We start from the raw sequence: 14,181 nt of genomic DNA on the forward strand, positions 1-14,181 counted from the left end.
CGACCAGCACGCCTTTCGAAAGGCTTCGAGCAGGGGACTCTTTTAAACGGTGCCATCGATATTTCGCGTATGCGCCCCGACGACAGCTGATATTTCAAATTTTTCGTCCGAGCGTAACCACTCTCGAATTTCAACCGATCCCCGTCGGCGGTGAAAAAAGATGTATCGGTTGAAACGATAGCCAGATGCGAGTCTCTCAAACGTTTCCGGAACCATACCGTTCCTAGTTTGTATAGATTTCGGATTGGTCACGTATGAATCGTCCAGTAAATGCGAAATGTGAAAACTGAAGTATTCATATTTGCACAATTATTCAATTCATTATGTTTGTGCGTCCATGCATTTATAAGAAAATTCTGTACTCGCATTTACCTAAATTTCAATCGAACAACACCGCGTGCGAATCGCACGATCGGCCGCTTATGAATAAGTCATAAGACTGATGACTCGCATTGTACGAAAGTATGTACCTACTTTTTAATTTTCTCGCGTGCAACCACGCGTGACACCACTGCCTCGCGCGGCCCGATTCTTCCACCGGATTCGTTTAACTCTTTTCTAAACGACTAGCGAAACGTTCGCTATCCAGTAATCATTCCGCTCGAATTATTACAACGAGCGGGTGGCCCATTCGAAAGAAGTATTTCCTGAAGGAAGACACTGCGACGCGTCATTTGCATTTTTTATTCTTCGTTCACCGTGGAAGGGTAACGGATAACATCAGTAATTATCATTAGTCCACACGTCTAGATTGTTGGAAACATAGTTTATCGACTTATATCATGCATTTTGGATATTTTATCTTCTTCAAAACCAGCCAATATTTCAGTTACTGTATTGATTAATTATATTGTAATATCTTCCAATCAAATTGCAATGCCTTTATCATAAATCTTGCTAATATAGACCAAATGATCTCATCTCCAATTTAATTCATCTCAATGAATGATAAGTCGAAACAGACGATTTTCGTATTAAAACTTCAGACACATTTCGACTTAATATCTAGTAGAGATAACTACTTTCTTTTCATGCATTTTCGTCATCGAACGAACCGTGACCGAGGTGATTTCTTTCTGCGGGAATACATTTCAAGGTCCTTGGATGCATGCAGGAAGCGACAGTTGGCACGAAAGATTTTAGCATATGTCGGAATCCGCAACACGTGTATCGACTGTACCGTGAAGAAATGAATGAATATGCATTCCATTCATACAAGTAGGAAATCACTCGGCGACTCGTCTTGGAACGTTCCGAGCATTGTAGGTATGAACGAATTGCCAGGAAGTGACGACGATGATTGCGCGTCAAAAAGCCGAGTTACCGAGAACCTCAACGAAAATCAGATGTTTCGTCTAAATCGAATGTCACGGGTGTACATGTGTTTGCTTGGAAATTACAGGTCTTCGTTATTTAATTATTACTCTTATCTTCGAGCCTCTCTTGTGTTCACTAATGATTTCCAGTAAATTTATCATGATCGTGCAATTACCAATAAAAGTCGTACGATGTTTGACCAAGTGATCTCAAGGAACAAGTGTATAATCATAATTAATTAAGTCCATGTAACTTGTTTTTTTTTCAAAGCACGATGCATGTTCAATAAACGTTGACTTATAATTAATTGACATGCTCGAGGGCATTAAATGTAATTATTATTGATCTTTCAAAGAAATCGTATTATAGATACGATAAGAAATGAAAGAAACCGTTGAACTCTGCATTAGTATCATCAAATGACGAATCTTTCAGGATGAAGCAATTGACGCTAATATTCTCGATAAAGTTGCAATAGTTCTATATAGCGAGTATCGAGGCGAAAAACGCGTTTACAGTTGTGCTTCTTTTTCGGTTCGTAACGGTTAACTCTCTTAGCGTTAATATTAATCAGACATGCTCATCAGCAGGACGTATTCATGCTGGTCACACACGCGAAACATTTGAGCACATTGCAAACTTTAACCTGGATTCTATCCAACATTCTCACATCGACTTCGTTTATAAAATTCTTTTTATTAGCTCGATATATATATATATAATTTGCTGTATCTGCCGAAGACAGGATTTTATATACACTAAGTTAATACGTATAGGAAGGAAGCCTGTCTTCCCGATTTCGTTTCATTTCCACATGAGCCCCGATTCGATATTCCGAACTTCCTTTGCATAATATGCTCGAAGAGCTTCCGTTCGACTCGTCCGGGCAACCTTACAATCGAAACGCGTTTGTTCATTTTTATATATATAATTTGCTGTATCTGACGAAGACAGGATTTTATATGCACTAAGTTAATACGTATAGGAAGGAAGCCTGTCTTCCCGATTTCGTTTCATTTCCACATGAGCCCCGATTCGATATTCCGAACTTCCTTTGCATAATATGCTCGAAGAGCTTCCGTTCGACTCGTCCGGGCAACCTTACAATCGAAACGCGTTTGTTCATTTTATAACAGTTTGTACAAGTCCGAGACGTGCGGTGCAAATATTGTAACTTAGATCCCGAAGCAGTTTTTTTATCCCAAGCGTCCTTTATGAAAAAAGGAAAATAAATGCAACGAACCCCATCCATTAGGGATAGGGGGACTGCTTGACTTAGCGACACCCTTAAAATTATTCCGTTCTATCAGACGTGTCGTGCTCTCTTTGAACGTTGCTCGGGGATCGTTAACGGAGGGTTTGTTCCGATTCGGAACACCCTCGGGAATGTTTCCTGTCTGTATGGACGTTTTCGTATCCAGAACGGATGCAAGGGCGGAAAGTGGAAAGACGGGTGGAAAACGAACGTCGGCTCACGTGCGACCAATCTGTCTGTCTGGAGAAGACATTTATAGAACCCCAGACAGACTGTGAAAAAATAAAAAACGAGGCGAGAAAGCATGCGAGGAAAAAATATGAAATCAAAAGTGAATCAGCTTAAATTTATTAGACTACCAATAATCGCTGTGCGGAACGCAACGAGCTAATCGCATTTGGCACCTGTTATGCTAAACAATTCAGCAGCTCGAACGTAATCGCTTGAAAATGCGCACGGTATACATTAACCGTACTCCGAGCTGAGCATTAACCGCGGCGCAATTAATCCCAGTATATTATTATTGTAAATAGGAACGAAGAGCAGTCAGATTATCGGATCCCCGTAATTACTTATGGTAGAAGTTTCATACAGCGTGGAAACGCATGGGAAAGTTACTCTGCGTGTTCCGTAAACACGAATTATTAAAAGTTCGTTAACCGCGCATTCCACGTGCAACCAGAGATCATCAGGGCATTATGTATGTACATGGGCAGCGTTCTTTCAAAGAGGTTCACCCCTCGCGGTGCAACATTAATGATCTTTATCAGCTGAATTCATTTGAAATCCAACTCGTACTATTATTCCCCGTTCGCCGCATCCTTCGTACATGCGTTTCATAACAAATGATTGACTTAATGATCCGCGAACTTGCTTCGGAATTGGCACAGTGTTCGTTCGCCTACTTCTATCGTAAATCTGGAACGTCTTTGACTAAAAATATTTTGTACGCCTCTGCATTATTTTTCCCGTAGATTCCCGCGAACGGAAATAGACGCACGTAGGTCGCGGACGCAGCTGTGGATTTCTATCTATCATTTATTTCGTGTTCGCGCACCGTTCGCCCATTTGCGGCAGGTCAGTGACGTTACCCGGCCCACACGTATCGCCTGACAAATGACGCTCTTCCACCGTGTGTTTCCATTGCATAAAATGCAACGAGACATTCGAAGGCGACGCGTCGCGTGGACCACGCGGGTTTTACGGCCACCCGGCCGGTCAGGAAACGGTCTCTTTACCACTTTTTTCCCCACCGACGCCCACAGGTTTTCGATATCGACTCAGCTCTTTGTTGGGTATTCTAAATGCACTCTAGTCTGAACTTCGCCAGCGTGCACTCGCGTTCCTCTGGAACAAGAACGACCTTTCGATGCAAATGAACCTGGGAACACTTTTCCCGTTCGACAGTTTACACCGAACGAGCACGAATTAACGTCCTCGTTCGTTTAGTCTAACCGCGCCTCCACGTCTCTCCAATCTAATTTTATTCCATCACCGTGGTGCTTAACGAGCCCAGAGAAAGTGAAAACAACACTTTCTGACCTACCTACTACATTCTTCGAACGACCTCCGATTTTTATAATTTTTGCTATCTTTCAAAGTTTCGATGAACGAATTGATCTCTGAAAACTAGATTTAATTCCTCGCGTTGTTCTATCCACAGAAATGACGAACCCCGTTGGATACTGTTTTCGCTATGGGCAGAGGGAACGGCGTGTCCCGCGGGGTTCGCTCGCTGTGGGTGCATTCAACCTGTCCGGAATTTAAAACCCCCTCGCACAATAACCTCTTCTCCTTTCGTACGTAGAGAAATCCAAGACTCGCCTTGTGAACCCGAGGAGCACAGGAAAGACCAAACCCGAAGATGTAACGTTACACTGTTAAATCCCGTATGAAACGCTAGTCACCAGCACCAGTGTGCCCACTTTCATCTCTCGCGGGTTACCGGATGCAGCAACGACCGCAACAACGACATGACGGGATCTATGGTGTCCGGAGGGTTATCGCGAGAAACCGTTCCACATCGAAAGGTAGGCACTTATCTTCGATCTTTACCATATTCGACTGAAACTTCGCCAATCGTTAAAAAAATCACGGTTTGATCTGTCCAACAATTAGGACGATTGCCGTGCATATATTTTTAAATGAATTTTTGTATTCTCATAAAGTGCAACGTATTCTGTATTAACTATAAAAAGTATTGCAAAAGAAATCATGCATCGGTCAGTTAGGCAAGCATTTTAAGCATTCGTGAAATACCGTTACGATCTCACCTGTGTCTCGCTGCCAGCATGACGGCGAAATTTCTGAACGTTCCGTTTCGCGACTAGCGAATCCGTTCTGCTTAACGTTTCGCGCAGCGACTGAGGGTTTGCCCTCTCTTTACGAGGTGCAGAACGCGCCGCTTTCACGTTTTTAAGGCGCCCCTCGGCCATCGAACTGCATTCCGTGCGCTTAATCCATCTACGTATATATTCTATTTATAAATGGAAGAGAGCGTATGACCCTCCGCTCTTTAACACGCGTCTGAGTATACGTTCACGTGCCACCCGGGGTTACATGTGTGAGCAAACGTTTAACCTCGAGAAAGGAAGTCTATTTCCGGAAAAAAGGCAGTACCTCGAAACGCGGAGAAGCACCCGGTGACTAATACCCCTCGGGGGACGAAAGAGTCGTTCAGTTTATGCTCCGTCCGTTTAAAAATAATCCATCCGCGGAGATTTTTCGTTCAGTCTCGATAAGGTACAAGGGCAATGGTCCCGACGATTTTTAATTGAAAACATTCGCATATGCACCGTGAACTCTTGACGTCATCAGATGTAAAGTGCTCAAGAGCTCGATAGAGGTACATTAGCGAAAGAACGTCTCATCGTTTACTGATAAATTTAAAACATCGCAATCTCATAGTCGTCGCGCGCCTATCTGAAAGTGGATGCACTCTCTTTGGATACTGTCTCTCTCGTAATGGACTTCGTCCGAAGTCGGGATATCTATAATATAGAATTCTCAATCTGAGAATGTCATATCTTGCGTCCTATTTCTATTTGTCACCTGGCATAAGTCCATCAAATTAATTCTGAGAAAACGATACGCGTTCAATATGAGAAATATAATAAAGGAAGGTAATTAGGACAGTAAGAGGAAATCCCGCGTTGCACGACCCGAGACGTAGACGCACGGAGGGAAGAAAGCCGGCAGGCGCTACTGCAGATTCCCAAAGCGGTTTCGCCGGAGGCGGTGGTACGGAACGACCGAAACAACAAACGGACAGCTCGCTTTTTCGCTCTTTATATTCAGAGTGGAAGTGATTTCACGGTTCGAAGGACCTCTCTTCGGCCTCCAGACAGGATCTAGGCGAGGCATCCTGCCCCGACGATCGCCCTCCTCGAAAGCCTCGCCTCCTAGCAAGGCGTTAACCGCAATAATAGGTCTATTTCTTCTTCTCCCTTTCCGCGGCTCATTTTTCTTTCTCAGACAATTTGCGTCCCTCGTAAAACACTTTCCCTCTAGTTCGCGAGCCATTCAATAATGTCAATCTCGAATCGATCCTGTGAACGAAACACGATTTCTTGCAATCGATCAATCCGTTGATTTAATTCTCGAGTATTAAGAAACGAATGTCGCCGGATGTCGTACGCTGTCTGACTACAGACAATGTCTCTCGCAATGAATGACGGGGGTCGGCGATTTCGAGTCGCATCCTGTGGTCGCCGCTGGCGTGATCGAATTCGCGACGCCGACTCTCCCAGGAAAGCTACCGTGAGAGATAGAACGAAAGGACAATCTGACGGACGCGACGGTAGAACGCAAACCCTGTTCGGTCCACTACGGTCGATCAGTTTTTGCGGTGAGTCTTGGTCCACCGAACAAGAAGACTCGGTGTGCGCCCGTGGGACATCTGCCGCGTCGAACCGCACGCCGTAAACGTACTTGCATTCCCGTAACTATAACTCGCGGGGTGGATCGAAAAGTTCGTGGGCGGGGGAAAAGTGGCCCGGTTGAAATTTCATCGGCACCAGAAATGGCTGGCCGCTTCGTAGGATTTTTCTGGCTCCCCTTCGTCCTACTCCCACTCGCGACGACGTGATTCACCTTTAATACCTACCTTCTGTACCCCTGCCCCTTTATTATCTACCTCAATGGAAATAACGGTGTTAGTTACGATTTTATAATCGATTACGTGTTCTGCGACTCGCTTTCGTACTCATTAATGCGTCGTACGTGATGGTTCTGTGCTTTTCGCGTGGTACTTGTTTAATTCTCGAGTGCCGTTTGGTCTGCTAGTCGAGATCGACGGATTTATGTCGCTGTTTGGCATTCTGGTTGTTCGAAGTGTCGACAGTATTACGATCAAATCGTTAAAACGCGCTCCCGATGCAGTTGCACTCGGTAAAACCATGTGGACCGTGACTGCAGTCGTTGCAGATATCCAGGGTATCGACGCGGCGTGTATACACAAGAAAGCCGTTCACTTTTTCCTTTCCTCGTTTTTCGTATAATTTCCATTTCCTCCCTGAGCATCGACACGTGTACTTTCTTGCAACTGCATCCGGCCTAGTTCGACTTTTATTTCATTTTTAGTTACGATGTACACGTCGTCTCAACCACAAATTTGAGAAAAAATTTTTGAAGTACATCAAAACGATTTGAAAGCAGCGGTTGAGTTATTCGAGTTTAACACGTGAATGTGTAATTACGAACGCTTTAAAAATGATTAATGATGGACGGAGGGAAAAGAAGAATGGCAAACGGTCCTCGCATGTCGAAGCGACCGGTCATCCTGACCAGTTTCCGCGAACATGGGTGGAAAGGGTTCAGGTCCACTCGATATGAATGTCGTTTAATTAGGGCAGTTGGTTACACCCCTCGTAGTAGCACGCGTGTTTATGGGGTATTAAATAGTTAATACCGGGTCCGACGGGCCCCGCGCAGAGGCGCGTGCTACCGTTGAAGACTAAAATGCCACTCGGTGAGTTCGTTAGGCTATTGTGGTCATCATTTGGAGGCTCTCGATCGGACATTACCGTCCCTGTTTACTATTATTCGACCCAGCGGAATGATCGTAATTTATCGCCGGATCGGTTACGTACCACCCGACTTTTCGCTAGACTCGGCCGTTGAATTCTTGTCGTTCACGTAAGTAAACGATACGAGTTTCCAAACCTGCCCGATATTTATGATTTATTACCGCAAATACTGGTTCCAAATTAACTTTCATTTTTACTCTAACGGTCTCACCATTGAAGTATCCTATGCGAATACACTTGAAATTCTGTTTTAAATAAACCGTTACCTCGGTGAACGTTAAAAAATGTTTGGTCGTTTTGCGAGGATGCTCGATCATGCATCGTATAAAGATAAGCGCGGAGAGAAGTAGAACAGGCCCGTATCAAATTACGTTAATGAACTGGGTGGTGTACAAAAAATGATCGATTAACTTTGGTTTCATCAAAGAGAAGACGTTTGATCGATCGAGCCCGAAACGGGCGATCCATCAAAACGCATTCGACGCAAGTTCGTCCGGGTCAGGTGTAATTTCGAATCGGCAAGCCGGTCCCACGAGTAATCCGATCAATTAGCTCCGTGCTGAAACCCCGCGTCACACGCGTACCGGCGATTAACGATCGTTAAAAGCGATTCACCTGGATTTTCATAGCCACCGTATCACGGTGGGAATTACGGAAAGTAAAAAAGGGAATGAGATCTACGGGGACGTCTCGTCGTCCTCGCTCTCACCTCTTCTTTTTCTATAATTTGCCTCGACTCCACCGTAACGTGTCCCCGCTCCCTTTTTTTTGCTTTACACTCTCGGAACTTCTCGAGTAATTGGATATCGCAACGACCAGGTCCTTAACGATCTTGGATACAATAACGCGGTGAGGTCACGTTCTGTTTTAAGTTTCCAATTATACTCGAAAGCTACGAGACAAGATTCGATGCTTATTAGAATTGAATCGCATTTAAATATTCAAGCTGGGTCGTTTACGTTTATGAAAACATATCGAATATGGATATCGACGATATTACTCGATATCTCAGAAGTCGTCCAGCTTAAAATTCGATTTAACATAATTCCGTAGAGCTCAGAAATTAACCGTATTAGATGCCATTATCGAAATGACCAGCTAGGATGACACGAAGAGCACCAACCAGCTGCCTCGCAGCGCTCCCCTATAGAAGACCCCATGGTGCATCACGCATTATAATTAACCATATATGTATACCACGCCGGCCACCCCCATACACGTACCACATCAAAGATAAGTAAATGCTCGGACACGAGCCTACAGTGTGTTCCATAAGCACCGAGCGATCGTTACCCATTGTTTACGCGTCTAACCATTCCTCATCATATTTTTTTATGACACTCGATGTGGTCGACTAAATTTACTATTTTTACGCGTGAAGGTTGCATTAGCATTTTTATTGAAATTTTGAAAATGTATTACGCGTTGGTAATCGTTTCTGTCGCTCACCCTATATTGCTACCCCACGCGCGCGTGCGACGGACCACCATGAGTCGAATCCAGGTGAATGTTACAAAATGTTCGTTACGGAACACCGTTCAGCTGGCTAATTTTCGATGTAGCTTCGTTCGGTCGAAAATTATGTACGCTCGAACGGTTAACGGACTTTTTAGGAGGCTAATTGAATTACTTTGGGAACGGGATCAATGAACGTACAACGGGTATATGTATGAAAGCACGATCGTTTATTATTCCTTTTAAATAACTAGATGACTAGAGTTTTGCATGATCCTAAATTATTCAGACATATACATAATAGGACTTTCTCCGATAGTTCGGAAGACGAGATTGAACAGCATCAGAGCTTATGTTCTCGTATTTTAGTTACTCTTTGGAGGTGCTGCATTCATTGTTGATTCGTCGGGGAACCAACTGATTCAGGCTTTCGATGGCTCACTATCCTTTGACCATAAAGAAAGGGCATTTTTTTTTTCGTCACGGTCAGAGGAATCTTACCCGGCATTTCATCTTTTTGATTTAGAAAAAAAAAAGAGAATGTACGCAGGTATATGAACGCAATAGTGAGCGCATCCAAACCTCCATTTAGTATAAAATATAGTATCACCTGGCGTAGTATTTACAAAAGTAACATAGATACAATTAACAATCGACGATCGATGTTGACACCGACGATAATAGATTAATTTATAACGACGATTGCATATCGCGGAAGAACAATGGCGAATAAATACACTGGTTTATCGGACAGCCAGAATTAAATACGCTTTCCTATCTTCAATTCTGTGACCCTTTCTTCGTTAATGGTTTTCCCTTCAACGTTTTCGACATCTCGTTCTGCTGTTTGCCAGAATCCATCGACGACGCAAGGGGCTTCTTGTTCACCTCGCATACCTTCCGAGATCGCCAATAATCTGCAACAAACAGTCCAATTCGGATTAATATTTTATAGTCGATCGAAGATTTTTGAAATCGACTTTACATTTTTTTTTATCATTTTCAAGACAAAAACCGTTGCGATGTTTTTGTTCAATGAGCAAGTTACAAGGTTCCATTAAATAAAGGGAGAAAGCGCGTTTGTAAAACCGGAGGGGTCAGCTTATTGCGATGCGACAGTTTAACATTCACTATGTACGTACATGGGGAACGACGCACCACGCGAGAAACACGAAAATTTCCACAACAAAAGCCACGGAGCGAACAAAACCGCCTTGCCGACACTCTATTTTTGATCAGGTAGCCACCTGAGCGCCCTTGCTGTTTCCTTTTTTTCTCAAATCTCTCGTCTTTTCTTCGACGCGCAGGTGCGATTCCACGTTAATGGTATCACGCTGGCAACTTCTTGTTTACATTGTTCGCGTACATCTTTCAAGAAGATTGGGATGTATCGAATGAGAGAAACAATAAAGAAACAGTATAGAAACGACAGCTATTAGATCTCCGATTATTAAATAGGCGTAGATGGAATTTCACGTTGAAAATTAGGGTTCACTACTTTGCTACGATTAATGAAATTACTTAATCAGAAATATACAAGTTAACAAGTTATTTGAATGAAATAAAGGTGTACATCTGTTCGAAGAAAATGGCATTTAAAATTCAGCAATCTAATAGCTCGAAATCGTAGGACGTGCTCCTTCGATATGGAGACAAGTGCGAAAGCCTTGAACAAATCGGAGTAGCCATATGTCGAGGACACGTTGATCTTTTCTCCCGTGATCCCTTTTCGCACTGGTTTGCCATATGGCGCGCGAAACTAAGCTTCCTTAACCAACGTCCACTCCGGCTCTCTTTCCTCCTGGCACGAATCTCGTCAAGGATTCCGTCTGTCAACATCTGTTTCCACGCCTAGCCGAGTCAACAGAATTTATCCTAGCTCTCGCGAAGGGAGTCGAACGACGACGTTTAACTACCTGTCCATATGCTTGGAAAGTGAACAAAGATCGAGATCACCTTTGTCCTCTACTAGTAGGAATAGCACCCTCGAGAGTTTTTCAATCGGACCGTACGATTCCCAACCGAGGATTTTAAAAAGGAGGTCAGATTCTTTAAATCGTGGACCTCGAAGAACCTGAATATCTTCTTCCTTTCTTTACTATTAAACGAAATACGATTTTCGATTCGATCCTCACGTAGCTCGAAAAAAAATATAGGACAATGACATCTCCTAATTCCGATCGTTCATTCTTCTATTCATTCCAATATACAGATTGTTAAAATAATAATTGCATCTGCCAATTAGCAATAGCAATAAAAAAGTTTTATTAAATCCTGACTAGTCTCTGACTTTCTTGTTACTTCTCTTACGCTTTATAGAGAAACTCATAAAATAGATTTTTAAATCTATTTTTGGTCCGCTCATTAGGGACCTTTTTACTGTGAGCTGTTATAGACATTTATTGCTATCGCCATTAACACGATAATTTATGAACACAAACTGTCGAATGGGCAGGTAGTTGAAAGCGAGTGACTAGAGGAAATGCAAATGCGCAATACGATCGGTTAAGAAAGCAGCTATCGCGACAGGTGGTGTGCGACCTTCGGAAGGTCCCGCTGCTGGTATATCGCTCGTGTTTGCTGGTCTGATTTAATCGTGGGAAAAAGACACCAAAGTCGTCAGAGTGGCGTAGCGGGGGTTAACAGGTGTTAGAAGGTGATGCACGGTGTCTCGCTCCGTTGGCTTTTCACGGAAGTCCGTAGCCCTTCGCATTATCAAGACGCTACCATGAAATATCTAATCTAAGCGTTTCACGTACGCACCGGTCAAGCGTGAATCGGTTTTTCGCCCTGTTTAAACAACATTTCTCGCAATTAGCGTTAGACGGTCTACGTTGGAGCACGGAACGGTCGCGTACGCACTTGGCCGACGAGATACGATATCCATTGTGCACCGAACGTCCGTTTAGTGCTCCGCGCGGTATTCAAGGAATGCGTTCGCAAGCTCGTTTTACTTCTTGAAACTGGGGCCCTTCGATGAGTCACGGGAGGACCCTTCAGGTAATATTCGTCCGCCTTCGAGCACGCGTGACTCATCGGCGTGATTCACTCTGACGATCTACACGAGAAAGGATGCTTTCTAGACCTTCTACGAGATCCTGCATGCATGCTTTTAACGATTCGTCATTCGACTTATGCGTCAGTTCTTAACAATGCCGTCGAAGAATGCGCGACTCGGTGCGAATTCAGGCGCAAAGATTTTGCGAAATTTAGAACAGATTGGAATATACGAGGAGAATAGGTTTGTCGTTTAGAAGACAATTTTAAATATCAAGAAATCTAGTCTTTGTGCTGATGAAAAGTGGGAAAGAGGAAAGGGGAGAGGGAAAAGGTTCGAAGGGCTTGGGGCAACCGGCAGAGATGTAATTTTGGAAAGCGATAGTAGCCGGCGGACGGGAATCGAAAGTTTCTGTATAGCTGCGTAAAACCAGAAGCTTTGGTGAGTCGGTGAGAAGGCGGGGGAGGAGAGAAAAGGCGGAAGAGGCGCGGAGCGCGAGGCTAGACTAAGAAAACAGGTCGAAGCCACGCGACCGGCCTGCGCTTGCGCTTGTGTGCTGCGCTACACCTTCCTTCCCTTCCCTTCCCTACCCTCACGAGCTCGGTTTCCCGCCAAAAATCCATGACGCACTACCATCACACTATTCTTATCATATTTGGTTTTCGTGCACGGTTTCCCCATTACGTTACACGCTGTTCACGTTACTCCAGTCGAATTTTTTTCGATATTTTTCTCGAAAATTAATCTGTTTTCTTTTTATAAATTAATAGTTGAACGAATCATTTGGCAAAACATAAACTTTTTCTCAAGCTAAAGTTTTTTAGAATTTGCGAATAAACTTCATATCCTTGATTCACACTCGGAATACTCTGGACACGTGAGAAACCGTTCTATTTTGTACAGAAACACCATACGTTCTCCACGTTGCATCAGACATTCCGAATGTAGAAAGTGAATACAGCGAAAAAGAAAAAAATTATGTACTCACCGTGGATATTGGTCTGCCTGGCGTAAGGACTGGATCGTTTCTTGGGCGATTGCTCATACTTTTCGTGATGATTCCTTTGATAATTGTTCTCCTTGTCTTCTGATCGCGGATCGACGCCCCATCGTTTCGCGAATTTGCTTCTCTCGGTCTCAAGCGCCTCTTGAAGCATTTCCATGGTTTCTCTCGGGTTCGGCTTGCCGAACAGGCAACGTGGAACTCGCGAAGCCATCGTCGTGCTGGATAACACCTTGAAATGAACTTCGCGGCAGATCGAAGCAGCCAGCATCTCGCGAATCTCTTATGTTTCGAAAGAATCGTAGTAACTGGTGGAAACACTCGCTCCGAATTTACTGGCTCTCGCTGCACGATGTTCCACGCGACGAATCGTTTTTCGTTGTTCAGGTGCAACGAAACGTAATTCGATTCGTTTTTCTCGCTTCCTGGTGTTCGCTGTTTCTTGTTTAATCGTTCTTCGGGTAGTTCAATCGATCCTGTCCGACTTTTCTGTCAAGTTCTCTCGAAAATTCGATCCTACTTGCGCTACCGGAACCGAACTGGAGTAGAAACTCTCTGATCTTCACTGTACGACGGTCGGACTCGTTCTGGTTCTATCTTTGAGACGAGAAGAAGGCTCTCTTCGAGTCCACCGCTTAGACCCGAAGCCACGAGGCCCGGGGCCCTTCCATCGACACTCACAATTCAAACCTGATTGGTGCGCTAACGTGAGTGCGCAGTAAAAATGGCGCGCACTTGCCATGCTTCTGTCTTCGTTTTACCAAGCTGTACTCTCCTTGTTCGATCAATAAGCCATGGTTCTATCCTCGTTTCTTCGTTTCTCTTGCACCACAGAGAGCCCAACGGATTATGCTAAGTGATTTTGGAAGGGAAGAAGCTCGCGCCATAAAGCCTTTTATTTTTTCCTAAAGTAGCGCGCCGTATAGAGCGATCACGATCGCGCGCACTATGTTCCTATAGACGTGTACTTATCTTTTTATCATTGTGATCATTCTTGCACGTGATACTCTTAAACAATTCCATTGTTATTTTTGGACGAACTATCTGTAGTAGTTGTCGTCTAAAGATAAGATCGATGATATACATTGGAATAATTATTGTATAAGCTTTCATGAGATATCGAATC

General features: G+C 43.9%; 1 protein-coding gene across 1 annotated transcript; it reads right to left on the bottom strand.

Moving 5' to 3' along the window:
- Positions 1 to 9,280: 9,280 nt before the first annotated feature.
- LOC108627442 (uncharacterized) lies at positions 9,281 to 13,662 on the bottom strand. Its single transcript, XM_018028692.2, has 2 exons — positions 13,041 to 13,662; positions 9,281 to 9,971 (listed from the first exon to the last, which is right to left on the bottom strand). Exons 1-2 carry the CDS (start codon positions 13,324 to 13,326, stop codon positions 9,835 to 9,837), a joined length of 423 nt encoding a protein of 140 aa, XP_017884181.1. The 5' UTR covers positions 13,327 to 13,662; the 3' UTR covers positions 9,281 to 9,834.
- Between the last annotated feature and the right edge of the window lie 519 nt (positions 13,663 to 14,181).

The sequence above is a fragment of the Ceratina calcarata genome, unplaced genomic scaffold (assembly GCF_001652005.2).
Source record: "Ceratina calcarata isolate Rehan_Ccalc_2016 unplaced genomic scaffold, ASM165200v1 scaffold471.2, whole genome shotgun sequence".
NCBI classification, from domain to species: Eukaryota; Metazoa; Arthropoda; class Insecta; order Hymenoptera; family Apidae; genus Ceratina; species Ceratina calcarata.

Bases quoted from the DNA above. Each gene is read 5' to 3' on its own strand.
- LOC108627442 (XM_018028692.2), bottom strand. From the start codon at position 13,326: ATGCTGGCTGCTTCGATCTGCCGCGAAGTTCATTTCAAGGTGTTATCC. The intron at 9,972-13,040 runs GTGAGTACATAA...TGTTTGTTGCAG, and splicing joins CAGGCAGACCAATATCCACG to ATTATTGGCGATCTCGGAAG.